Source organism: Magnolia sinica, chromosome 6 (genome assembly GCF_029962835.1).
Source record: "Magnolia sinica isolate HGM2019 chromosome 6, MsV1, whole genome shotgun sequence".
Lineage (NCBI taxonomy): Eukaryota > Viridiplantae > Streptophyta > Magnoliopsida > Magnoliales > Magnoliaceae > Magnolia > Magnolia sinica.
Window position 1 is genome coordinate 36,330,465 of NC_080578.1, and position 27,994 is coordinate 36,358,458.

The window sequence follows — 27,994 nt, forward strand, 5'->3', positions numbered from 1 at the left end:
GGGCGTTGAGAAGAGATTCTCAACTATCTTAACGATGTGTATGATTTCCTCCATGTAACTTACATTCTTTGTCTGTATTACTTAGAGACTACATATGTGTGAATTCATGTTTAAGTTGAAATCCATTAAATGCTCATATGCTAGTATGATTGGAATTGTTGATCCATTACTGTTCTGATTAGCTTGTATGATTATCTGTTATAATTGAATGTGTTTGGGACTACGGAATAGTCTAGGCAATCGGTAACAGGCACTGAATAGGTGGCTAATGTTGTTTCGCCACATAGGACATGATCGATGAATCCGAGCCTTACTTGGGATGTCGGCAGTGGTTAGGCCACACGGAGTGCTTACGCACTTTATGTCGATCAACTCAACATGCGCTCGTACTAGTCGATCTCGTCAAGTAACCCGATTGACCCGATGTATGTTCACCATATATGGACGCTACTGCTTGAATCTAAGGTACCAAATTCACCAGTGAAGACCCTTTTAAACCTTGGTACCTCGATCCGCTAAGACTCATGAGCCGGGCATGGTGGTATGGGACACCGTGGCCGAGCTGTCGGCTTATGCTGGGGTGACGAGCCTCCCCGTAGTGACCAGTGAGCAACCCAGACTCGTGAGCCGAATACGGTGGTATGGGACACTGTATTCGAGCTGTCGGCCTACACTGATAAGGTGACGAGCCCTTTGTAGTGACCTCGAGCGTACGCTAAGACTGCGTAGAGGCGACGAGCCCTTACGTAGCAACAGGAGTACACTAGGCCTGCACTGATAAGGTGACGAGCCCTTTGCAGTGACCTAGAACCATAACATCGTATGAGATTTACTAGGATTGACGACCCTAGATTGGATCATCGTTTGGGAATTGATATAAGGGAGGTACCTTAGCTTCCCAATCCTGCTGTATGAAAAGGACTAATAAGAACTTGGTAATCACGTTCATGCACCGCACTGCATGTGCCGTTTGGCGTTGGGCAGAGCACTGAGGAAGTGACTGACATGCGTGACCGTTAGATGAAGATCGCAGAGGGAGTGCAGGCGAGGGCATGCATCATTTATTCATACCATTCTTGCATTAATCAGAGTACTTAGGAATGTTTGATTGTATTGTTTTATCATTACTGCTTGACTGAATTGAGAACATGTTAACCTTTGCTTTATTGTTCCACTGAATTGAGAACATGTTAACCTTTGCTTTATTGTTCCACTGAATTGATCACTCACTCCCATGTTATGGGACGGTGTTGTACACACCAACTAGACTCTGTCTTAGCTGCAGATGGAGACCCGACTAATGAGGCAGAGGTGGACTTCGTAGACGAAAAGGATGCCTTCTCATATATGCAGTATTCAGGCGGGTTTGCATGGATCGTTCTGATCGGCGGGGCTTCAGGGTTATACTTGTAGTGGACGATTACCTTTTTGATATTTTTGTAATTTGAAACAATACATGTAATTATTGACCTGGCAATGCATACATACTTTGGGGACCTATATTGAGTTATAATGCTATACATATTTGAGTAAGTCTTTCGCTTGCGTATTACGATTGTCCCTAGATTATGTATTGTTGATTTGGCTTAATCTTATTCATGTTTTATGCACTAATACAGACAACATTTAATCATCATTAAATATGTTGCATAAGTGATGCGTTGGAACTCGGGAGTTGGACTTCTACTCGACCCCCGATTTTCAGGGCGTTACAACTATTGAAGAATGTTGATCTTAGAGGAAGATTCACACAACTACACGTCCATAATCACATAACACAGATATTTCTGGCCCAAAATAGCTTTAATCCATGTCAAAACCATTCCCACTTCGCACACGACTCTACGAGTAAGAATATTCAACCAAAAATTGCATCTACACAATGCAACCAACATAAACATACGACTTTAAACATCTCATGAAAAATCAGCAAGCCTTCATAATCCAGCATCTACATTGCTTTTTGTGAGTGTTTCCTTCTAGAAGAACGACGTAGAAAACATGGGTTTTTTTTTTTTTTTTTAAATAAAAAATAAAAACAATGTACTTTCCCTTGAGGCCTGATCAGTCCCCTACGTTTTGGAAGATCCCAAAATCTAGATCTAGCAACTTGAGTGGAATAGAAAGGATTACGGGGCCCAAAACCTTGCTTTAATACCATGTAAGACTTGTGTAGGGATTGGAGGGAGGGAGGGAGAGAGATGGGGTTACGATTTCACACCCCCACCCCCTCTATTATATTTAGCAAATTTCATGAAACTATCCCTAATACGATAAATATAATGTCTAGCATACCCAAGACCAAAAACAATAAGCAATAAATGGGCCATAGACCTATAACCAAATCCTATAGGGCTGTAGACCTAAACCCATAACCATTAACAGGGTCAATATAGAACCACTGAGGAAGATGAGAAAGAGCATAAATAATTATATGTATATGCAAAGGCATAAGAGCAATATATGTTGAGAGCAGAGAAGCATAGGGCTGGGGCATCTTCATTTCAAACATGTTGCTTCATCAATAGGTAGCCTTTCAGCTGTAAGACAGACAATGGACTCTCAGCGGCATTTGTACCCAGACATTGGTTCCAGTAGGAGAGAGCAATGGGGGGAAAAAAAGTTGAAGCACACGACTCCCAACGAAACAACAACGGAATGGCTGCCTTATCAATAAAGGACGCTTGTGCAGCTTCCAAGGACTCAGATCATCTATTCAATTTTAGCTTTAGTGATATCATTATCATGTTCATAGTAAAGTTTCTTGTGTACTCAATAATTCAATAATATTGTCTTTTGCAGTATCTCCTTCCCAGTTGTACTTTGTACGTTTTTTGTTGTATCTGGAATAGGAAGTGGCTGGGAACTTAAAAACAATGCCATATAAATGATGAGTTAAAGTTACCATTATCACAGTTTAAGCTGACAAATGTTGCATGCATAAATGATGGCCATGTTCGAGTTACAAACCAATCATGTATTTGTCCAACAAGAAAACACACTTATGGGAGGTCAACTCTTTCTAAGTTTCAAAAGACCATGTGCAAAATGATAACTTATGTAAGTGCCAAATTGAGCATAATGGAAACTTGGCAATCTAGAAAAGACCTGACTTTGAGCTTTTCCTTAAGATAGATGTCATCATGTCAACTACTTTATTTTTTAATTATCTTTCTATATACCTAGATAGCATTTTAGCTCATCTTTATATTCTTAATCTTTGGAGCCAATATAATCAAGTCAAGATTTTTTTTATATTTTTTTTATTTTATTTTTGGTTTGGTTGTTGGTACACCCTACTGTCAGTTCACACTTCAGTGTTAGCCACCCCCACCAGGGAATCAAAACCATGACCTCAGTGAAACGAGGTATCTTTCACTCAGTCTACCACTTGAGCTATGGAATAGGGTGTAATCAATCAAGTCAAGATTTATTCCAATGAGTTTACCAGGTAATATTGACAATTTGCCGACTGCTAAATCAATAGGACACTTATTTAAAGAACAAGTATTGACTCCTGCACAAGACAAGCAAAGAATAAAATGATATTTTAAAGGTTATGTACAGGCACCAAATACAAACAGCTTCTCATCACAACAATTATATATGCCTCCAGATTAATACCTTCAACTGTTTCAACATGGATTCATCTGGAAGCATGCAAGACCCAAATGTAACAGAAGAATTGAATCTTTCAATGACTGAGATAACTCGCAAGGAACTAGGCACCAATATGTTCACCTGTAGGATGTCAGATTCAATGGAATCACGTCAAGTTGGGATTGTTCCAAGGCAAATAGAAGAACCAACAAAATACTAGCAATCTTACCTCAAAATCAGTTAAATCAATCATGAAGTGATCGTAGAGATCCTGAAGTTTGATGCCCAATGATGCATCTTCTGTGGAAGTTGAACTCAAGAAGTTTGTAACCAAATAATCATAATGGTACTCCATACCTGATATAAGAGTATCCCCTTCAGGAATAGATTTAAAGAGAAGAGCTCCCAAGTCAAAAGCCTGCAAGACACAGTGGTCTAGACATTTGAGAAAATTTGCACTCGAGACAAAAAGGAAGAATTGGTTCTGTAGGTACCCAACCTTACTAAACAGGTCAGGGTCCAATTTTAGGACCCATTTAGAGAGGGGAAAAAAGAAGGTTGGGTTCATAACGTGGTATTTAAAAACAGCCACAATATGGATAAGCCATTACGTAATGAAAAAGGTGACCCCCATTACTCAATATGGGAGTGAATTGGTCCATCATCATCACCATCATCTAAGCCTTATCCCAGCTAATTGGGGTCAGCTACATGAATCCTTTTCTGCCATTCCACTCTATCAAGGGCCATAACTTCTATTAGACCATAGGTCATCAAGACTTTTCTTACTACATCAACCCACATCCTTTTGGACCTTCCCCTAGCCCTTTTAGAGCCTTCAGCTTGACCAGCACAGATCTAGGTCTTTGGCGGACATGACCAAACCATCTAAATCTACTTTCCCTCATCTTGTTACCTATTAGTGCTACTTCTAAATTCCCTCAAACGCATTCATTTCTATCCTTCCGTTTCTTACAACTCATCCTAACATCCTTATTTTAGCTACACTCATCGTATGGACATGTCGTTCCTTAACTACCCAACATTCTATACCATAATGCATGGCTAATCTTACAGCCATCCAATAGAATTTCCCTTTTCCTCAATTCATTTGGCATTTTCTTTGATCATACAATCTTATCGAACAACGTTGTCAACCAAAATAACCCAGCATCTCACATACACTTCCAAACCTCGGCTAGTATACCATTTGGTCTAAGGGCCTTTCTTGTTTTCATCTTTCTCAAGGCTTCCTCCACTTCATATATCCTAATCCTAAGAAGTATCTATGGATTCCAACATTATTTGAGTGAATGGTTCCTTCTCTTTCTATGCTCTGAACGTGAGTCGTTTAACAAGTTCTGAAAATAACTTCTCCACCCTTCATTGATTTCATTATCCTTGACTAGTACCCACTGGACATCACCCATAATGCATCTAACATGAACTAGGTCCCAACTCTTCCTCTCCCTCATTTTTGCAAGTTTGAAGACATCTTTCTCACTTTCACGCCCCCAATATATTGTAAAGATCATCATAAGCCTCAAGTTTAGCTACTCTACTTTCTTGGAAATCTTTTTGGCATTTCTATATTGTTTAAGATTTTCATTCTTTCTAGTCCCTTGCTAGGCTTTGAAACATGCATGTTTCTCATAAATAGCTTTTTGCACATTGTCATTACACCACCAAGTTTCCTTAGGCTCTAAACACTCCTAAAACATCTTTTACCACTTTCCAAATGCACTCAACCATCCCATTCACATAATGCTTACTTATCCTCGAAATTCCACTTTCCTTCTTCCATCAATTTATACTTCTGAATAACATTGCTCTTTCCTTCAAAATTTCACCACCTAAATTTTGGACACCTATCAATTGCATTCCCTTTCTTCCATCTCTTAATGTAAGCATCCATAACTATTAACCTATGTTGCCCGGTCAAACTCTCTCCTTGTATCACCTTCTAGTCCTTACATATCGATCATTCTGTCTTCCCAAATAGAAAGACATCTATTTGGTATGTATATGCAGTGTTGTTAAAATCTTACAATTTACGATTTACGATATACGATTTGAGTCAAATCGTAAGAAAAAATGATTTGAATCTCACCTTGAATCCCTTCTTTTTTTTTTATGAATCCTACGATTCTACGATTTGAATCCTACGATTTATGATTCAAAATATACTTGCTCTCTTCTATTTTAAGCTTCACTTGGCTTTCATTTTATGTTTTCAAATTGGTGAAGGCTTTAAGAATTGTTTAGAAAAGATAAATTATTTTATTTGCTCTTCATAAGAGATTAAACGATGTATATTCTCTTCAATGTTAATTCATGGAGCTTTTTTTTTAATGATTTCTTAATTGGTCGAAACACCAAATTGATGTATGACTTATCTGGAATGTTTTTATCGATGGTTGCGATCATGTCGACTTATATGTATTGTGGAATAATGTTTAGAATTCAAAATATCTTTTTTCATCGGTGTAAAGCATCCAATGCCGCTTTTCCAACATGATTCTGCATTCAAGAAAGGTAATAAGAACATAAATTATTAAAAGATTCTTATATGGTTTTTAAGGAAATTTTGTTAAAAGACAAAAAAATAAAGGGAAGATCAAAATCCTTTAACACTATTATGACATTGTATTAATTGGTGCATATTGATGGCAAAAGGATGGTTGGTGAGTTTTAAATTTTTTTCCTGATTTTTTTATATTTTTTCAATTTTTATGAAAATTGTAATTTGATGATTTACTAGAAGATTTGCGATTCGATACAATACAACCCCTATTACGATTTGCGATACGATAATAATTTTAACAAAATTGTGCATATGATCCATTTTGGAAAGTTATTAAATGTTCATCTCTCTTCTTATGCTAAAGCTGGATTGTATGCCATAGTGAAATCAAGGATAGCTTCACCCATCTCATTTCTTCTCCCAAAACCATATCCTCTACTTTCTTTTCATACATGACTATTTAAGTCTTCTCCTACAAATATCCTCTTTGTTCGGAAGAAATTAGTCCATCCCTAACCTCACATAATTATCTCTTGATTCTATGGTCCAACCCTACCTGCGGTACATATACGCTAATAGCATTGATTATTTCTTCACTTAACACAAATTTTTATTTATAAGATCCAATCACTTATTCTCTTAACATCAAAAATTTTATACTCTATCATTATCTACCACTATCCTTTCCTATATACCAAAGCCCGCATCCATCAATTTCTCTCGTTTTGGCCCCTCTCCACTTGGTCTCTTAAACCCAAACTATCCAACCTACCTCTCCTTTGTTTCATTGTACGTACGAACTCCATACTCTAACCTATCAATGGTCCTACATTCCATGTGGCAAGACAAATCATATTCTCGTAGACTAGCTTCTTTACATGCACACATCCAAATTTGGTACATTATGAAAAACGGGGTGGTTGGCTGCCATAAATGACCCCATTCTGAAAATCTTTTTTGGAAATCTGTATCGGCCTGTATCAACCATAAGTGAAGCTTAGAAAGTAAATTTAAATTAGATCTAGCCCATTTTTTAGATCAAAACACAAAATTTTAGTGGGATTCGATGAACTGTAACTCAATAGACCATCTTGGGAAATGTTGGAAGAAGGGGTTACGTGTCACTTCTTTCATTTTTCCATCTTCATTTGTTGCGTGTGTGTGTGTGTGTGTAACAGACCCTAATCCACCAAATCAGACCTGATTTGTGATCGACAAGGGCCCATTTGGTCGATTTTCAGCAAGTCAAGCTGACATTGCCCCACAGGCAGCATTCTTGCCAAAGAATGGCCCATTACACCATCAAAAGTATTTGGGATTCTCACGTTCTTTAGAATTTACCAATAAATTTTTAGATTCTTTCCTAGAGAAAAATTTTCCAGCAGTTACAAAGCCGGATTGGCCAACATTAGCCCATATTGTATCAGACAACATGCTAGCCAATACCATTATGTAATACCTTGGTTCAAGTGAGATCAGTTCAGGTTCCCAGTTAGCTTTATTTAACACGCATGGGCACATGCTGAGTGATGTTCAGCTGGGCCTTTTCACGATCAAGGGAAGTTCTTTTGATGATGGTTCCACATGCAATTATGTGGGAGATTTGGATGCAGAAATAGCCGAATATTTTTTAAAAGAAAGAAAGAGGGAATTCTCATCCGAGTCGGTGAAGAAGAAAGACTGGTTCCATGATGCAAAACATCAAGGAGATGTAGTAAAGTGGTTGATCCAGTGTGGATGTGTTTATACTGATCGTTGTGCCACTGTTTGGATGTTGGAGTTGGTCTGCCAGTGTAAATACATGCTCAGTGAAGCATGTGTGCATGTGCATGCATGATATGTTTGATAGTAACATAACAAAAATTAGAAACAAATCTTAATTAAGTGCAGAGACACTATAGGACGCATGTCAAACAATGTTATCTTCACATGAAAAACAAAAGTTAAATGAAACCTTTAACATTATATAGAATTACCGACTATAAAAGAAAAACACATTACCATAACCAACAGTTCAGAATGCTCGTCTCTCCAAGGGAGTTTTACAGTGAAATTGCTGAGACAAATATCCCAGGTAATTTTCATACGATTTGAGAAAATATACCTGCCAATTCAAAGATAGATGTTCAGATACATTTGAAATAAAAACATCACCAGTCTGATTATGTGTATGATTAAAGAGACAAGCTGTGCAGCATTTTAAGTGAACACTCACTCAGCTTTTGATAAGAGTCGAACTTTAAAATCTTCAAACCCATTAAGTGATAAGAAGACCTGTCATTAAACATGAACTAATATGAGAACATTCACATGCCTTTCTATGCATCACGCATGATAAATTATGCGACACAATTAATAACAAATGTCATGGAGAAGACATACAGTAAAAAAATGCTCACCCTTTCATGATGAAATTGGATGGATCTCAAAACGTGATAAAAATCCAAGAGATCCAACAAAAAATTTGAATCATATGTCACGGCAAATGGTTCGAGCACAACCTACTCACCCACAACAACATAAGAAATTCAATTACATAATTCCAGCTTCTCTAATGTCATCTTGACTAAAGGCTTAAGGATAATCAAGTAAAAAATATTTCATTGCATAATTGGCTATAAAATCCAGATGAAGAATACTTTCAGTACCTTTATTGACAATTCAAGGTCATGGTTTAGTGGTGACATTTTAATTTCAGTACTAATAAAAGGTCGTCCAAGCTTTGATGAGCTTTCCTCAAGGACAGCCTACATTACATATCAAATGATGAAGAGTTTAAATGCATTGATATGACATGTCGAAGGTTTTAAATGGGTTGACAAAGATAATATGGAAACAATTCAGAACCTTTCTAGTAACCAGAATGACATTCTCAGTACACACGTCAACCATCTCCACCGAATTTATCAAGGAAAGAATGGTCATAGAATCCTCCCAAAGTTTGCATTCGATACTTACTCCATCAAATGTTACACGAACAGTTTCCCTGTCATCTTTCCTAAAAATAGAAACACAATAACCAATTCACTGGCAATGGACTGCTGAAAATTATAAGAACAAGAAACTAAGCAGATCAATATAATTTTCTTAAGTAACAAAATTTACTGAAAAAGAAAAGAATATACAAGAAGCAAAGAAAGGGACAAAGAACTGCTGACAATTAGAGACCCTCTATCCACTCCTCTAGCAAGAGAGTAGGCTACCAGATTCGCCTCTAAGAACATGACGAAAAGATGCATTTGATGAAAAATTTTATAGATTCACCAACAATTAAATCAACCGATCAATATCAATCAAAACGATACATGAAAAACTAAGGCAAAAACCATTTTGCACTATAACCAGCATCCACATGAAACTAATCACCAGCACTAGAGAATTGTAATAAAAACATATCAACATTCAGACTCCTTATGGGATCTCTGTCAGAAAATAGAGTCATTGCATGAGTAATCATGAGAAACAAAAGGTATACAAGCATTGGCCCAACATATACGGAGCACAAAAGATGTTGAAGAAAAGTGGATGTCTTCCCAATATGCATTTCTTTGTTGGTAGTGAATAAGTGGAATTCACTTCTTTTTGTCATGTGTCATCAGGTTCAACCAATATATAAGGAATCAAGTCTTATATAAGCATCATCCTATAAATCAAAAGAATAAGGATGGCTATATTCCCTTGCAGCACAAGTGCATTATCATTTAAAGGTTTATAGAGGTTACCAAAAAAATATAATTCACCATCATCATTGTTCGGAGTTTCCCTGATATGATCCATATCTCCAACTCGGCGATACCGATAACACTGGTACTGATACTGATAACACCTGTAGTATCAGAAATTATAGGCATCGACGATGTATCGCTAGTATCACCAATGTATTGCGAATATTTTCGACTACGTAAATTTCAGGTGTCGCTTGTATCGCCAATATTTTCAACTGTGTAAATTCCAGGTGTTGCTTGTATCGCCAATGTATGAGCGATATTTCAATATCGCTAGTGTATCGATATTGCCAAAAATATGTTTATTTAAAAAAAAAATAATTTCAAATTTTTTTTATGGGCACCTAGTCGTATGCAGTAATCAAATTGTCAGTGATAATATCAATAATATCGCGATATTATTGTCATCACAACATGGGCCATATCGAAACCACTATCTTTTGTTTCCTTTCCAGTTGTCCACGATTTCCTGCTGAAATATTGTGTTATCAATATTCTAAAATATCAATGGATGTTTGGATGGAAGGTTGGATGGATAGATGGGATTGATGGGATCGTTGGACTATTTCTTACAGCATCACATGCTTTTAGGTTCACATTAAATGAAAATTTATTATGTATGCATTCTTTTTGCAATTTTTTAAATTCCTAAATATGCAAATAAGTGTATTTTAGTATCTCTTGAAGTTCCACTGAAAAATACCACCGTTTTCCCCATGTTTCCCCGCATTTCCGATTATCGACAATATTATTGGTGATATTGATATTGTTTCTATATCCCTGGCCAGCGAAAATTGTAGTGATACCGATACTTCAAACACTATGCATCATTCATATGTATAATGTCTTCTATGAACAATGTAAGAGTGAAAAATAGCAATAACGTACAACCCAACATTGAAGAAGTAAAATTGGTAAAATGAAAAAGGCATGAGATGTCATATAATGGAACAAAGACCCACATAAGCACAGTGACCAGCAATAAAAAAATAAAAATACAGAAGACCTACTAATTAGTGATGGAAGTAATGAAGGGGCATTTTCACATCGGGCTTGAGTGGGGTGGCCTGTGGGATGAAGGGGCACACTCAGGGTGGGCGGCTCGTGTGAGGCGGGTGGCTCGTGTGAAGCAGAACCCATGTGAAGTGGGACCCATGAGGGGGGTTCGGCTAAGGTCCTGACCCAAGGGATGTGGGGCTTGGGCTATAAGATAAGGGATTGATTCACTATGCTCTATCAGTTTGAGCTTTTAGAGCAAATGGTTAATTGTCCTGCATCAAAGTGGTATCAGAGCGGGAGGTCTCGTGTTCGAGACTCCTCACTGGGGGTGATTAATGCTAGGGCATTTTCACAGCGGGCTCGAGTGGAGTGGCATATGGGATGTAGGGGCACACTTGGGGTGAGTGACGTGAGGCAAGTGGCTCGTGTGAAGTGGAACCCATGTAAAGTGGGGCCTACGAGGGGGGTTCGGCCGAGGTACTAGCCCATGGGATGCGGGGCTTGGGCTATGAGGTTAAGAGATTGATTCGCCATGCTTTATTAGTTCGAGCTTTTAGAGCAAGTGGTTAATTATCCTGCATCAAGAAGGCTCTCACATTAAGTGTTGATATAAACTCTTACTCACTCTAACATTAGTGTAATGGGTATGTGAGTTGATATGGATCATAAAATTCTTTTTCCTAGAGTTAAATTCACATTTTGAAAATTCTTCCAGCCAAAAGATTCCAGAAAAATGCTGGAACCATTCATTCAGTTTGATCATTGTAATGACATCCTGAAACCAACTTTCTGAATATTTTACTTTAGACTTGATAAAGCACCTAAGAAACCACCTAATATTTGGCAGTCATTTACTTCATCACTTTAATGACAGCAAACATTATACAAGCATCATATCAAACTGGATGGACTATCACAAGAAACATGGACAACTAACCAAAAAGGGGTTAGTAAGACAGATATCTGTACTTGCTCCTGAGTGTCGCGATAATTTGATGAATGCTGAGGTGGATTGCAGAGAAATATAACTTTTGCTCCACAGCAGTAACCCCATTGGATGAATTCACAGGTTGAAACTTTGTTGCCTCATAGATATCCTGTGTATCATAGTATATAAAAAATTCCATACATAGCAGTTTTACAAAAGCAATTAACAGAACAACAATACCTTAACAATTTCGTCTGAAATGACACCAGAAAACTGGCTTGAGTCATCTGTGCCACCAGCACCAAGCATGCCAAGGGATAGCCAATTCAACCATCCTCTAGGCCTGCTTGCTGAGCGCTCATCGTTTTGCTGATTTTCTGGAGGAGCATCGATACAGATTGTTGTTGGAGAGGTAGAATTCAACAGATGCTCCTGTGAATGGAACAGAGAACTATAATGTATATATCTAGAAGCAAGAAGGAACAGAAAGCTTCCAAGTCCGAGAAACAATCGGAGATTGGATAATGCTAAAACCACAGGAGCCAACTTGAATCAATTTAGACAACTTTTGAGGAAAATACTCCACACCACTTGATAACAACATTTTATAAAGGTTGATCACCAAATGGAAAAAGCAATACAACTCCTCATAGAAGAACATCTTAACATAGTGACCAAAGCAGCAAAGAGAAATTATTCATGCAAAAAGTTTCACAATCATGGGAATGAGAGGGAAAAGAGGGATAAAGGACAAATATCGGAACAGAAAGCAATACAAAAGGTGGCATTTGTCAAGCACATTCCACGCAGGCTCTCCTACAGTGATGTCCTACAATCTTGCTATATAACAAATGGATTCAGTTCTTCTCAGTTATTATGATCTGCAAGGAAATCTCATTGAACTGATTCTAGCCTTCTGCATCATACAGAATCTTCTAATCATCTTCACGGGTCTCTTACTCTGGAACAAGTTATTCATGAACCCTTTTCTTATTTACCAAATCACAAGCAGCCCTCAGTGGACTCCAGCATACAAGGAAAACAGTCCTGAAGCTATTCACATCTTACACTCACAAAAAATGTGTGTTATATGGGCCATGTCTACATCCAAATCTAAGAGGTTTTTAGCTTTCCCACATGCAAAATTCATAACTTGGGAAATTTGAAACCATATTCCTCATAACATAGTTGAAATCCAGTTGTGCCCATTCAGATGAGGTCATGCTAAAAAAATTAAGATCAAATAAATTATCATGGGAAAGGAAATGCTATCTTTTCGCCAGTGCATTCATTATCCACTATTTTACACATAGGCTGCTTAAAAACTAAATAAAAGGGACATAATTGGCTTCAGCCTTACTGAGATGACGATAAAGTAGGCCACCTCCAGGGAAGAATGTTGAGATGGGTAGAGGAAAAAAAAAGAAAAAGTAGTTACTTTTCTCAATCCCATAGGGAAGCTAATCATATAGCAGTTCTAGCAGATGAGTTAGAAGGGGATTTCTCCAGTCACTCACGAATGAGGATCCCTTCCCCTGTTGTAATCTTTCTTGTTTAAATTAATCAAAGCCCATACTTAGAAAAAAGAAAAAGAGAAAGGAACTCAATGACACATGTTGACTTCAAAGTTCAACCTAACATTGATTGAAAGATAAACGACAAAGCTCATTGCAATTGAAGAAATTGTACACATGAGCCGATATCAAAATAGAAAAATAAGTCATTAATACCCATCATGTTCAAATTAAGAACCAAGATTGTTGTTCTAAAATACCTGCAACTCGCATTCGGCAACAGACCTATAGCTCAAGATATCATCTATTTCAGATTCCTTCTCCATCTGTTCCAGCTCCTCAAGAATATCTTCATTCACGGGCTAACAATAAGCCATTAAAAGTAAAATATAATCAGCCACACGAAGCAAATACCACTGTTTTCTACAACATCGTATGCTTTAGAAGAAAGAGACTCATAGTCCATGCAAAGTTGCATGCAAATGTGCAAGTGCACATTGTGTACCTGTCAGACATTGAACGGAGCCAATTAGAAAATAAATGAAAAGCATAATTCAATAAAAGTTTCACTAGGGGGATACTTCAGTGTGGAGATTGCATTTAAAAGATACTTTATTCTGAATAGATATTAATAGCAGCACAAAGTATATTAAGGTCAATTCAGGTAATAACAACCAATTTAACCTAGATAAACACTGTTATCCAGGCATGATGTGGGAATAGCACAAAGAAGGCGATGGTACTCCAATCTTGGACAAAACCATCACTTTCTAATCAGGTAAGAGCAATATGAATATACAGGATTATTGTTGAACTTCAAATTTTAGATCGCTTCTTTGATATTGTTATTTCCTCCTTGAGAAAGTGTTAACCTGAAAATTTATGATGACTGCTCTTAGAATGTTGGCTGCTATGGTTCTATGCTTGGTTGCTAATTCGGTTGTTCAAGATTCTAATCGAATAGACTTTGCCTTTATGCTTTTTCTGTTGTTTTCTTTATCTTGATCACACTCGTTTCTCTTGGGAGATTATTATATTAGCAATCTTGATGGCATATAATCATAAATTACATTCGCATGATATATTAAATGTTGGGACACAAAAAATTAACATACAAAATAGTTAGGGAAAAGTTGACACCAACCTTGGTAGTAATATCATATTGATGCTCTAGGACCACACGACACATGGACATTCTAATCATTGATCTCAACCACCCATTATGTTTGCCCCACTATTCGTGGTTCACGATTAAAAAAAACCTAGTGATTGGAAGGCACTAACCTCCCAAATATTGGCCTCTCTTTTTACAACCATCAGTTTCCCAAGCCATGGATAGGATGGTTATGGTCATCTAAGCAATATGTTTCCTTGGAGACATTATCCAAAGTAAACTCTATCATGTGGATTTTTTAAAAAAATCATTGGACCTTTAGTCCAAACCATCCATTTTGTATGGCATCGATGAATGCTAAAATTCCTCTTATTGGTGTGAACTTTACGGTGGCCAAGGTATTCAATAACGGTAATGATGGCCATAATGGCCAGCCTTATGGCTGTTATGATACAGGCCATAATGGTCGTCACAGCCCTGTAAGTGTTGAAAGCTTTTTCAAGGGAAACAATGTATCAGGCCCATATCAGCTTGTTACAGGCCTGTATAGGTCCATTATGGGCCTTTAAAAAAAAAAAAATTAAAAAAATTAAAAAAAAAAAACGGTGTTATGGCCCCATATCACATAAGGAGAACCACCATTACCATTATGTAACGGCCGTTACATAACTGCTTTTGAATACCTAAATGGTGGCTCATGATAAGTGGGTCAAACCTAATCAATGGTAATGACTTGAGTGTCCATTTGTCTAAAAGTTCCAGTGTGCACATACTCCTCATGTGCCAAGAGATTTACCGAAGACAGCCCCATATAGTTATACTAAGAGACTTGATATCTACAATTCTACCACCATCCTTGTTCATAAAACATACCTGTTTTCTACTTAGATTAATATGGTATAAACTTACCTTTTAAGTATGTGTGTGTGTTGTACTACTACATTATCAGAAGTAGAAAGTATGTATCTATCCATAAAATGGCTGTAAGTGGTGGCTCTCTTTTACTAAACAGGGGGATAAGATCCATGACAATCTCTTTATTGGGGCCATATGCAAATTCATTCAACTCCAAAGTGAGCTAGAAGATTTTTTTTTAATTATTATTTTTCATCCCCTCTGGCTGTAAAGAGGAAGCAATATAATTCCTTGAACCAGTAGTAGACTCCTAAAGTAATCATTTTATTTAGTAGAGATCAAATCCACTCGTCCACCTTCCTGATGGCAAAGACCCTCGCCTAGAATTGTCCTTCATGGTCATTTCACACCAGCATCATTATTGCCTACAGTTGTGTCCTTCATGGCCATTTAACACCACCGCTGCTGCTGTCCGATCCTCTATCCATTCTTTTGGGCCAGCTTCACAATCATGTATCCTTAATAATTCCTATCTAAAGCCCTACCCTCAGTAAGTGAGCAAGCCTTCATATCCCTCCTTACTATCATTATCCAAGTCATTTAGGTCAAGTACCTATCTTATGAAGTTCTCCCTTGAGTTTCATAGGCATGTGGTGATCATAGAAAACAACAGAGGCACATGTCACACCTTAGACATCATTATAGTGACCTCAAACAAGATAAGCATGGCCACCTTTTTGGCTCATTTAACATCGACTTGATAATTTGTATCACATAACATAGATGAATTTCAAGAGGGTACTGAATCCTCACAGGAGTTGAAAGAATGAAATGTACATAACATCATTCTTCCTTAAGTTTTGTGCAGCATCTGGAAAGAGCAGAAAGCAATAGTTTTCATATGCCCATATTACATGATAACACTGCCAAGTTTATAGAAGTGCGCTAGCGCAGGGTTTTTCCTGGAATTAAATGGGACAGCCTTTCTGTTTTAATAATTCACAGGAAGCAAACAAGGCCTGCCAAAGTGCCAATACTCTTGCAAAAGATCCACGACCGAGAGGGTCACTCTGGTTGGCTCCTCTTTGCAACTTTCTCAGCAATCGCTTTGTGTCGTATTTCACCTTTTGTTTTGACAAAATTCATCATTAATCATGAAAAGCTAAGAATAAATAAATAAATAAACGGTGAAAGACAATATAGGTGAAGGAAAGCAAGAAAATATAGAAGCATCAAGCATGCCAAAAATTTTAAGAATGTTGAAAACTTAATTAAGGAATATGGACCAAACTCAAGTGAGCCACACACTTACCTACGGTTAGCATCTAATAGTTCTATGTGCGGTGGCTCATCTGATTCGTGGATCTAGCTGATTTTTTATATCAGAGCCTAACATCAAGGATAGAACCCAATGGATCGAATGGATTTTACATCTACAGCACGGTGGGCCCCACAGAGTTAGATGTTTCACGCACTGTGTAAAACTGTTGTAGCAAAGGATTCCAGTCTATTAACATCACTGTTGCCACTGGACTGGAATCCTCTATAATAACAGTTTAATGTGGCACTTGAAACACCTAAGCTCTGTGGGGCCCAGCAGTTGTATTATGTAAAATCCACTCTACCCATTAGGTTCCCTCCGCAATTCTAGCAGCTGGGAATCAGCCAGATCCACAACTTAGGTGGGCTACATGACAGGGAACAGTGAGGATGGAATGACAACCACAAGTTTCTATGTGGAGCCACCTTGGTGTGTACCTTTCATCAAACCCATTAATGAAGTGTCACTACCAAGATGAAGTGAAGATACCAAATCAGCACGGTCCAATGCTCAGCGGGCCACACCACATGAACTTAAGAGGTTTTAGGGGCATTTTTGTGTGGCCCACCAGAGTCTTTTTTTGTACGTTTGGAATAAGGGTTCTTACCTAATGGACAGGGTGGTGTTACAAATATAACATTGTGGACCCCACAAAGTTTTGCTGTTTTATGTACTCGAGTGAAGCTGCTTGCCGTTTCCATTAAAGTAGGAGGTGGACGAGGTTACTCATTAAACTAGGTTACTAAGTTGTATGGTAAATAAAAGGGCAGCTAGTCCAAGAAGTATAATTAGGAGGACATACGGCCATTATCCAAAGTTAAAAACATGAAAATAACTGCATAATTGCAAATCAAAGGATTCAATAATGTTCCTTCTGTTTGCTTCCGCTCACTGCAGTCCATGGGCTGTGTCAGCCAGAGAGGTCTTCCTTATGGGAAGAATTGAATTCTACTCAGGCTAGATGGTTGTTTTCGTGGTATGTGGGAGGCGATTTCAATGTGATCAGATTCTCATATGAGAAGTCTAATGGTGGTTGAATAACTACGAGTATGCGGGAGTTCTCAAGAGTGGATTTCTTCAAATGATCTGGTGGATCTCCTGCTGGGCGAGCCAAATTCATGTGGTCCAATGAGCAAGAGAAAGTTATCAAATCGTGCCTCAATAGATTTCTGCCATCTCCTGAGTGGGTTGAACATTTTCCTCTGGTTCATCAAAGTTGCCTACCTAGGCCTGCTTTCGATCGCCATCCTATTCTTCTAGATGTAGAGGAAAACCGGTGCCCGAAACCCTGTAGATCTGAGCTTATGTGGTTGGAAGTGGAAGGTTTCAAGACTGTATAGTAGATTAGTAGTGCTGGGAGTCTTGCAATGTTCAGGGGTAGGCTGGGTCTATTCTAAGTTGGAAGCTGAAATTTTTGAAAGGCAATATTAACACATGGAAGCAGGAGGTTCTAGGCAATCAGGAAGCTGAGACTGAAAGCACTCTGAAGGACATTCAAGCCTTGGATATAAAGGAGGAAGGAGGTGAGCTGACCGAGGAGGAGAAACGCACTAGGTGAAGCTGTTGGCAGCTACCCCAACACCTCAAAGAAGAAGAAATTAAATGGAGGCAACATTCAAGGATAGTTCGACTAAAGGAAGTACACAAAAACACAGTTTTTCAATCGTATTGAAAGCACAAGAGCTAGGAATAATGAGATTCCAAGCTTAAAGGTGGATAACCAAAGGGTGGAGGATAAGGATTAAGTGTATGCAACCATCGTGATGCTTTTCAGGAAATGTTCTCAAGCGAAGGGTGGAAGCATCCCAGGTTGGACAACTTGGCCTTTCCCTAGATTTCTAGTGCAGATGTGAAGTTTTTGAAAACCTATAACTGAGGAATAAATTAGAGAGGAAGTTGATTCTTTGGGGAAAGCATCAGGCCCAGATGACTTTCTATTCGCCTTTTTTCACATGTTTTGGGAATTCATATTGGAATTCTTTCATAGGGGTCAATTGTCTTCAAAGCCTGGAGCCACATGTTTAGGCATCATTCTGAATATCGAAGGAGCAGAAAACTTAAAAAGATTTTAGACCCATAAATATCCTCAGGAGCCCATACAAGATGTTAGCCAAAATTCTTGCCAAGGTGCGCTCGTGGTAGGCAGGCATATTCTAGATGGTAAGCTAATGGCTCATGAGTTCATTGATTCTCAGCACCAAGTAGGTCAGAAATGGGTTGTATGAAAGCTAGATCTAGAAAAGGAATATGACCATTTTCGAGTGGGACTTCTTGGATTAAATGTCGGATAGATTGGGATTTTGAAGAAATGGAGGGGTGGATGCAGGAATATGTTCAATCAGCAATTTTTTCCAATTTGGTTAATGGGTCCCCGAAAGGCTTTTTTAAGGCTTTGATGAGCACAAGACAAGGCGATCAACTCTCTCCATTCCTGTTCCTAGTAGTCAGAGAGGCCCGGGGTAGAATGATTGACAAGGGCCAGGAGGTGGGTCTAACCCAAGGTTTTGAGATGGCAAACTCATGTATTCATATGTCCTATCTTCAGTTTGCTAACTACACTATCCAATTTTGCGAAGCAGACAAAGTGATATTGGAAAATACTCAAAAAATTATAAAATGCTTTAAAATCATCTTGGGGCTAAAGATTAATCTTTATAAAAGTGACATGTTTTGAATTTGAATGACCGTGAAGGTGAACAGGTTTGCAAATATAGCTGGTTGCGAAGCCAGTTCCTTCACATCGAACTACCTCGAGCTTCCTATTTGCATCAAAAAGCCGGACAAGTACCTTCGGGACAATGTCGTAGAAAAAGTTGAGAGGAAATTGTTGAGATGGAAAAGCCATCATCTATCTCTGGGTGGAAGAATTACACTTATTAAGGTTGTCCTATCCAGTGTTCAAAGTATCGGTATTGCTACAAGTTTAGCTGGCCAGGGATACATAAACAAAATCGATATCACTGATAACCAGAAATGTAGGGAAACATGGGAAAAATGGTGGAATTTTCAGCGAAACTTCAGCAGATGTTAAAATGTACACATTTGCATATTTAGAAAAATAAAAATAAAAATAAAATTTTGTAAAAAGAATGCATACATAACAAGTTTCCATTTAATGGGGCCTTAAAAGCATTTGGTGTTGTAAGAAATCAGTCCAACCATCCCATCCAGCCTATTTAACCATCCAACCTTTCATCCAAACATCCATCGATATTTCAAAATATCAACAACACATTATATTTCACCAAAAAATCATCAACAATTGGAAAGGAAATGAAAGATTGTGATCTCAATATCGCGCATGTTGCGATATTGATAATATCGAGATATTATTAATATTATCAATGACAAATTGAACACTACATACAACCATGTACCCATGACAAAAAAATTGAAATAATTTTTTTTCTAATAAACAAAATTCTGATGATATCAATACGTTGGTGATATTATTGAAATATTGTCGATACACTTATGATACAAGCATTACCTAGAATTCACATAGTCGAAAATATTGGCGATACATTGGCGATATTGATGCATTGGCAATACAAGCAACGCCTAGAATTTACATAGTTGAAAATATTGACGATTACATTAGCGATATCGATAGTTGGTGATACTTAGCAATACATTGCTAATACCTGGAATTTTTGATACTACCAACGTTATCGGTATCGCTGAGGTGGAGATAAAGATAATATCGAAGATATTTCGATGATATCGGAGATAATTCGAACACTAGTCCTATCAAATCTTCCCATTTGCTTCATGTCTCTTTTCCGATCCCCAAAGTCAGTTTTGCAAACATTTGAGAGATTAAGATGCAATTTTCTTTGGAGCATCGCGGAGGAAAACTACAAATTTCAACTTGTAAGTTGGGATGAAGTATGCAAGCTGATTGCCGAAGGAGAGATCTGGATGGAATGAATTCAGCCCTTCATGGGAAACGGTAGCAAACGTTTGCATTGAAAGAAGGGAGGCTTTAAAAGAGTTGATTGCTAACAAATATGGGGTCTATGAAGGGGATTGATGAATTATGGACTCCTTGCATTATCGGATGTCGGCTCTCAACAGGGCAATTTCCTCAATGATGGTGAAGTTTAAAGAGGGGGTGGTCCTCTCATTGAGAAATAGGAATCATATTTTGTTCTAGAAGGATGGATGGAGTGGGGATAACCCACTTCAATTTCTTTTCCCAAGCTAAGTCCATTTTTTTTTCCAGCTAGAAACATTACAGTAGCTCGTTGTGTTTCCAAGCTAGGAGATGCTACGGTTTGGCCTCTTCTGAGTCAAAGGGATCTTTTGGAGGAAACAGACAACCTTGTGAAGCTCTTAAGACATTTACATCATTATTGCTCCAGGAAAAAGGATTCTATTGTGTGGAAAGGTGGTTGTTCAGGCTGTTTCTCAATTAAATCCTTTTACAAGTTGCTTCTAAAGTCAGACTCTCAAGAGCAAAAGGCCTACACATCGTTCTCTTAGTTTTACAGTGCTGTAAGATCGCAGTGTTCTTTTGGTTCGTAGGAAGAAAGAGACTGCTTACCATCAACAATCTCCAACAAAGGTCCATGATGCTCGCCAATGTATGCACAATGTGTATGGAAGACGTTGAGTCAATCAACCACCTCTTCGTTCATTGCACATTCGCACGGGAGGTGTGGACCATCTTCCTAGGTCTTTTCAACATTGTGTGGGTGAGATGCCTTAATCCATAGAAGGTTTTCTTTGGGCATGGCATAGAGGTGTAGGAAAGGAAGGCAAGGCAGTGTGGCGGCTAGTCCTAATGGCAATACTTTGGGCCATTTGGGGGAAAGGGAACAACCATTGCTAGTTGCTACCGCAATCTTCAAGGTTCAGTTGGCAAGGTTATGAGGAGAGTCAAGATAAACATAGTGGGTTGAGCCAACTGGAATGAAATCAATGGACGTTTGTAATGTTTATGCTTTGTTAGGAATGTAATTATTTTGTGTCTTCCTTTGTGTTGACGGTCCTTAATAAAATGTACATGAACCCTATATGTTACCATCAGTGTTTTAAATCGCAATAGCGTGTTGCGTAGTGTCCAGCCCTCTATAGCGTGTAGCTTAAGCTATGCGACACTTCTATATTTTTAATTTAAAACTAGAAAAATATAATAAATAGTAAGAAAATTTTTTATATATATACCTAAAAGATTATTCATTTTTTAAAGTATAAGCATGTTCAAACAAGTTATTAATCATCATTTATTATTAATGTCTAATACATAATGTGTAATTGAAACCACATACATAAACCAAATCAAATACATAAACAGAAACAAATTATTATCACGTCAACAACTTTTTAAGCAAACTATAATTAATAATGTCTAATTGAAACCGAAGTCACAAGTATGAAAAGAAATTAAAACCCCACAAGTTGAGAGTATCAAGTACAAAATACAAAACATAACCTTTAAAAACATACAAAATATAATTACCATTTATTTTTATTTTAATTTTTAAAAAAAGTGTAGCATATGCTACATACGCTACACATGCTACGACCCCTGCAGTTACGCTATTTGCTAACACTACGTAGAGTCGTAGCTATGCCATAGGCATTATTCAAAACATTGGTTACCACAGAGAGTGGTTAAAACATCAAAAGAATAATGCAACTTGGCATTATCATGTCGTTCTAACCCATTGGTTGATTGGGAGAAGGACAATTAGCTTCACCGTAATTCACATTATAAGTTATAATTATCCACCTTTTCTTTTGGAAGAGTGATGGAAAAAAAAAAAGAGGCCCAAGAAGGCGCAAAAACCAGCTAGTAACTGTGGATCGCATCCAGAAACAGAACTTACTTGAAACAATGGACTACAATTAAAAGAAGTATAGAACTCACCTGTTCTTGGCGGATCGCTTCCAGCTTTGTCTTATACAAGTTCACATATTTCCGTCGGTAACTTCTGCAATTCCAAAAAGGGAATTGACATCTACACCCACCCATGTCAATAGATATACCCTTTTCTATCCATTTTGTAGTACAAAAGTAAAACTTTGTACTATTAAGGTATATCTATCACTAAGGGTGGATGTAAATAGTGGCTCCCTTCCAAAAAAGCAAAGTTAAATTAGGCATCATAACATGCAGAATCGGCATAATGCCTGCGCTGCACAAATGGTAATGTTATAAAAAGAATTGAGTACTGAGAGAACTCAAAAGGGAGAAAAACTACTTATAACTTGCGAAGAAACAAAAACACCGACAAGAAGGACAAAGATCTCTAGCTTAATTTAATTGTAGTAAACATGATTTCAAAAGAGCCACATAACATTACTAGCCAAGATACTTGGAATCAGTGTTATCAGCATCGGTTTCGAAGTATGTATCACACCCTTGGGATATGAAAACATATTGGGTATCACATAGGAAATATCAGATGCATCACTGTTTTTGGGAAACATTGGGAATTGGTTGAATATTTCAATGAAATTTCAAGGGATGTGAAAAAAGACATCATTACACACTTAGAAATCAAAAGATCACAAGAAACAAGCACGCATAATAAGTTTCCCTTGAATAGGGTCCTAAACTATTTGTTGTCTGCAAAAGTGATGCAATTATATTCAATATCAGTTCATAAATAGCATTTATAAAACTAAGCAGACATGTATGAAAACACAAGCAATACGTGCAAAACCTAAAGAAGAAGTAAAAATATACCTATGATGCGTGTTCAATGCACATGTGCGGCTATGCCTCATATGGCGGAATTTTTTTATTTTCCTCAAATTTGCAAATCGGAGGTGTTGAAATCCATGATTAAGCATACAAAACATGCAAAATCATGGATTTTCATCTTTATTTTACTGATTTCAAGTGATTTGAAAGGGGGGGGGGGGGGGGGGGGAGATGGGAACTCATCAATTTAATTTCCCACCCATCCACTCTCTGATCTCAATTTTTGTACCCAAATCCCCTTTTCTCTCCAAAAAATTGAAGAGGGCTAGTTGAAATTAGCTTAAGAAGGGATTGGAAGCAAAAAATTTATATATAAAAATTTAAAGAGAGAGAGAGAGAGAGAGAGAGAGAGAGAGAGAGAGAGAGAACTAGCAAATTTAGTGTTTTATTTATTTGCTGGAATGTATCGAGGATACATATCGACTGAGAGAGAGAACTAGCAAATTTAGTGTTTTATTTATTTATTTACTATGAGATTTTTTTTTCAAATTTTCGAAAGGGAGATGTCAGCTGGAATGTATCGAGGATACATATCGACTGTATTGTCAATACTTTGCCGTCGATACTTTGTATTATGTAAAGGAGATATATTGAAAGTATCGCAATGTATCAATATTTCCACGATACATTGCGATATCTACCAATATATTGCACGATACCTGAAAGTTCTATAACTTCCAGGTTGTTTCGTATCGCTGAGCCTCGATACTATTGATTTTTTTTTTTCTTTTCTTTTTGAAAGATAACAATACCAGGGATTAAACCCTGGATCACTCACACACGCTACACTATCTCCACCAGCTCATCTAACAAGCGGGAGACAGCCTCGATACTATTGATACTGCGAACAAGGCTTGGAATAGAATTTCAAACGTCCAAGCAGTTCTCCAACTACAAAAGCAAACAATGCCTTCTTGACCAGTAATAAGATACTAACACGTTAGGATCATGGCTTAGAATATCTTCAAAAAATCTTCCTCTAAGAACATAATCTTATGCATCCTTCTAAGAGATTGTGCACAGGTGTACCCAAGTACACACATATTCTCTTATAGCCCTTGAAAACACACAAAAAAGAAAAAGTTGGATCTTTCTCTTTCTTAGAACTCTAATATAGCATACAACACCAATATTGAATGTAATCATTTACTTCAATATTAGAATATAGCTATGCAAAAGGGTCCCCTTTATGAGATTCGTGCATTATGTAGAAACAGCAGGAAAATTACCTTTAATTGGCAGTTCATAAGTTAGGTATGGCAATATGAGTAATTATCATCCTTTAATTTTAACTTCAGAAGGAAGTTGTACCCTTATAAATTTCGAAAGAGGAAAACAAGGAGATTGCAGGGATCTGAGAATCATGATCCAAGATGTTGGAAATATATGTTACAGGCTTACAGCAATCCAAATCTTTATGAAATCCAGTTAGTACCAGATTTTGCTTACTTACCACAACTGTACATCAAATATAGGGGGGGAAGGGCTCCCACATTTTCCGGCCAAATGGCATAATTCAAAGGCATTTTGTATAGAAGAAAAACATAAATAAACATGTTGGTTAACCTTTTGTGGAATTTCATACAACTGAAAAGCTTGAGCAACAATAAACTTACATTCGACGTGCAAGGTTGCTCCAAGAAGTCTTCCTCAATTTCCTTCGAACGTCTAACAAAATTGCTTGTTGGGCATAGCGCCACCACATTCTTTGCCAACCATCAAGCTTTCTTGATAAGGGACTGTGCCACGGCCGATATCGTCCATATCTGCGACATCAAGGTCCATATAGCAGATTTAATTTAACAGTAACCAAGGGTTTGCAAAAGAGATTACATTCTTTTAGGGAAACTGAATCCATTAGAAAGAAGCAAAGATTCAACTAGGGGAGGGGAGCACAAAGCCAATCACAAGTAACCTCCTTGTCACTCCCTCCTATTAAAGAAAATCAGCGATCCCACTCACCTGCCTCAAACATGCAAAGGAACAACCTTCAAAGAGAAAGTTAAATCTCCGCAATTAGAAACACTAAACACTCCCTCCTTTGCAAGAAACTCAGTAATCCCATTAGCCGGCCTTGAAGCATTCAAAGAAACAACCTTCAAAGAGGATGTTAAATCTCCACAATTACAAACACCGACTTCATGGCCTAGGCTTCATTGGAGACCATAGACACCCAACTCATAGCATTTCTAGAATCTTCTTCGATATCTAACACCCAATAGAGGAAAAACTAGAATCTGACAGCATTACAAACAAAGTCCTTCCTGAAGGGCTAGGGCTTCCCTCCAATTGGAGACAACCATGCTAGGAAAAGTACACTTGCAAGTAATAGTCGATATTCTTTGCACTATAACTGGAAAAATAAACAACAAAGAGCCTATCTGGGATTGCCTGTAGAGGCTGTTTGAGAGAATACACTGGAAATGAATTTCATTTCCATGGAAGTCGAGTTCACCGTTGTTTATGTAAAAGAGTAGCTGGAGATTGTATTACCATTTCCAAGGTTTTTACTCAGAAAACACGGACATCGATGTCTTCTAAAAGTACGTGTTAAATGTCGATTTCCAAGGTTATGAGAGAGCTCACACCAAGTCACCATTGGCATTTCAACAATTTCATGTAAAACTACACTCCAAACCAACCAATGGAATTGGTTGTTGGATTCAACAGTTTTCAATTTGCTGAGGATTCCAAAGGGTTTTCCATGTCCATATGTTGGATTCTCTCTATCCAAACAGGTCCTAAATCCATTGAATGACATGTGAAGGAGCTAACATAAGATTATGGCAACTTATCCATGTTTTCCCAATGAGCAATTTTACAAGCCTGGGTCACTCTCATTGGCAAATGCGGTGGGCAAAGTAAATAAAATCCTTTACAAGTGCAAAAAAATAAAAGGCTACCACTGAATATTCTCTCTACCCCGCCAATAAATTTAGCATTGCAAGAATTTGCCTCATTGTATTTGACAAGTTAATCAATTATTCATATATCACTGAAGTCCAAACCCATGAACAAAGTACATTGTTGATGAAGAACGAGAGAACAAGAAGCATCAAAAACACCAACAAGCTACTCAGTTACAATCACAGGACTACTCAAAAAGCAAGAAGTAGGAGTTAAGAGTAGAAAAGAAAAACAAATCATTTCCGAGTATGGAAACATGGTTTGAAGAACCAGTTTCAATGACCTACTTGATAGGAACCAAGACTAGTCATACGCAATAATGGAACAGCTTGGACCAGTTGAAAAGTAGTCAGCAGGAAGGAAAAAAAAAAAATCAATATCAAAAGATCATAATTAAGACTCAGAAAATCAGGAAAAACAAAAAAAAGAATATAAATAAATAAATATTTAAATATTTTTAAAAAAAATGACTCTTACAAATTGTGAATCCATGCAGTTTCATGTTTAAAAGAAAGGGGAAGAAAGGATAGAAACAATCGGATGTTTGGACAACCAAAAACCATTCCGACTCCTCTCTAACCAGAAGGCACTAACATATGTCTACATGTTTGGTAAACTCGACCAAGTGTTCAGAGTTTTAGACCACTACTATGGCCTTCCTGAAGAATGGATGGGCCTGATTTTTAGAGAGGGTATAGTCATGAGTTGGAGCACCTAATGGACGGCTTGGATGGAACATGTGTGGAATCACTTTTGCACACAAGAACTGGGAGTATCTTTCCAAATAATGTCCAAATAATGTCCTTGTGCAGGTAGAACTCAAACCAAATGATTTAAGGGCACCATACAAACAGGCCCTAAAAGATATTTTAAAAATAAATAAATAAATATGCACTTTTCACAACTTAATTTCTTTTCATAATAGAAATCATCACAGATTCATGGCTCTGGGACACATCCAATGACCTATGAACTACAAGTGTTTTAACAACAACAAGACAATATTCATGCAATTTTTTTAAAAATAAAGTAACTGTTAATAAAAACCAGTTTTGCCCACATGCTTTAGTTCACAAATCTGAACATGAATACCATCTCTTCTTGCAACAAATGGAGGAAATCATGACTCCCTTCCTCGGAAACCTTACAAATGCAAAAACCTTTCAAGTAAAACGGGAATCTAGAAAAACCGCCACCCAAAGCCAAAAAAAAAAACAATTGATTCAATACAAACGAGTCAGAAGCTGAATACCACTTTGAGGGATTAAAGCCAAACATCAAGCTTGTTCAAGCCCCCAACATTGTGTCAACTCAGTATGGAATAATATTTTAAACCATGTGGGGAACACCTATAATTCATATAAAGCCTATAGGGAAGTATCATCCTGTAGACACCTCACCCTAGGCTGATAAACTAATTGAGTTTGAATTGATGGATGGTCAACCAAACCCCAATCCTAAACCTTAAACCCTAGAAGCCTAAACCAAAGGAACCCCAATCCTAAACCCTAAACTCAACCCAATCAGCCCAATCAACCCAGATGACCCAGTCAACCCTAATCCTAAACCCTAAGAACATAGAAACCTAGAGCCTTGAGTCAGCTCAATGAGTCAACTCACCTAGTTGACTCACTCGATCAGCTTACCCAATCCAACAACCTAGTCAACTAACCTAGTTAAGCCCGAACCAAAGCCCAAAAGCAATCCCAATCGGAAAAATATGCAAATCCTTAAAACAGCAACCTTCATAGCAGAATGTCCACACGCTTAGAGGAGACTGCCTACCAAAGCA

The 27,994-nt window shown here is 37.6% G+C and overlaps 1 protein-coding gene across 6 annotated transcripts in view; it reads right to left on the reverse strand.

The window, feature by feature from the left end:
* LOC131248653 (intermembrane lipid transfer protein VPS13) overlaps window positions 1-27,994 on the reverse strand; it is a 199,594-nt gene that overhangs the window by 100,164 nt on the left and 71,436 nt on the right. For 3 of the 6 annotated variants that reach the window (XM_058249031.1, XM_058249036.1, XM_058249034.1), the window contains exons 11-22: window positions 24,912-25,061; window positions 22,456-22,519; window positions 13,551-13,652; window positions 12,017-12,208; window positions 11,818-11,945; window positions 8,972-9,122; window positions 8,773-8,871; window positions 8,524-8,625; window positions 8,340-8,398; window positions 8,126-8,228; window positions 3,830-4,018; window positions 3,625-3,741 (exon numbers count right to left, since the gene is read on the reverse strand). In XM_058249031.1, coding sequence (XP_058105014.1) covers window positions 3,625-3,741; window positions 3,830-4,018; window positions 8,126-8,228; window positions 8,340-8,398; window positions 8,524-8,625; window positions 8,773-8,871; window positions 8,972-9,122; window positions 11,818-11,945; window positions 12,017-12,208; window positions 13,551-13,652; window positions 22,456-22,519; window positions 24,912-25,061 — 1,456 coding nt within the window. Of the gene's footprint in view, window positions 1-3,624; window positions 3,742-3,829; window positions 4,019-8,125; window positions 8,229-8,339; window positions 8,399-8,523; window positions 8,626-8,772; window positions 8,872-8,971; window positions 9,123-11,785; window positions 11,946-12,016; window positions 12,209-13,550; window positions 13,653-22,455; window positions 22,663-24,911; window positions 25,062-27,994 lie in introns of those variants that run through there. The other 3 variants (XM_058249033.1, XM_058249032.1, XM_058249035.1) reach the window with 3 other exon arrangements.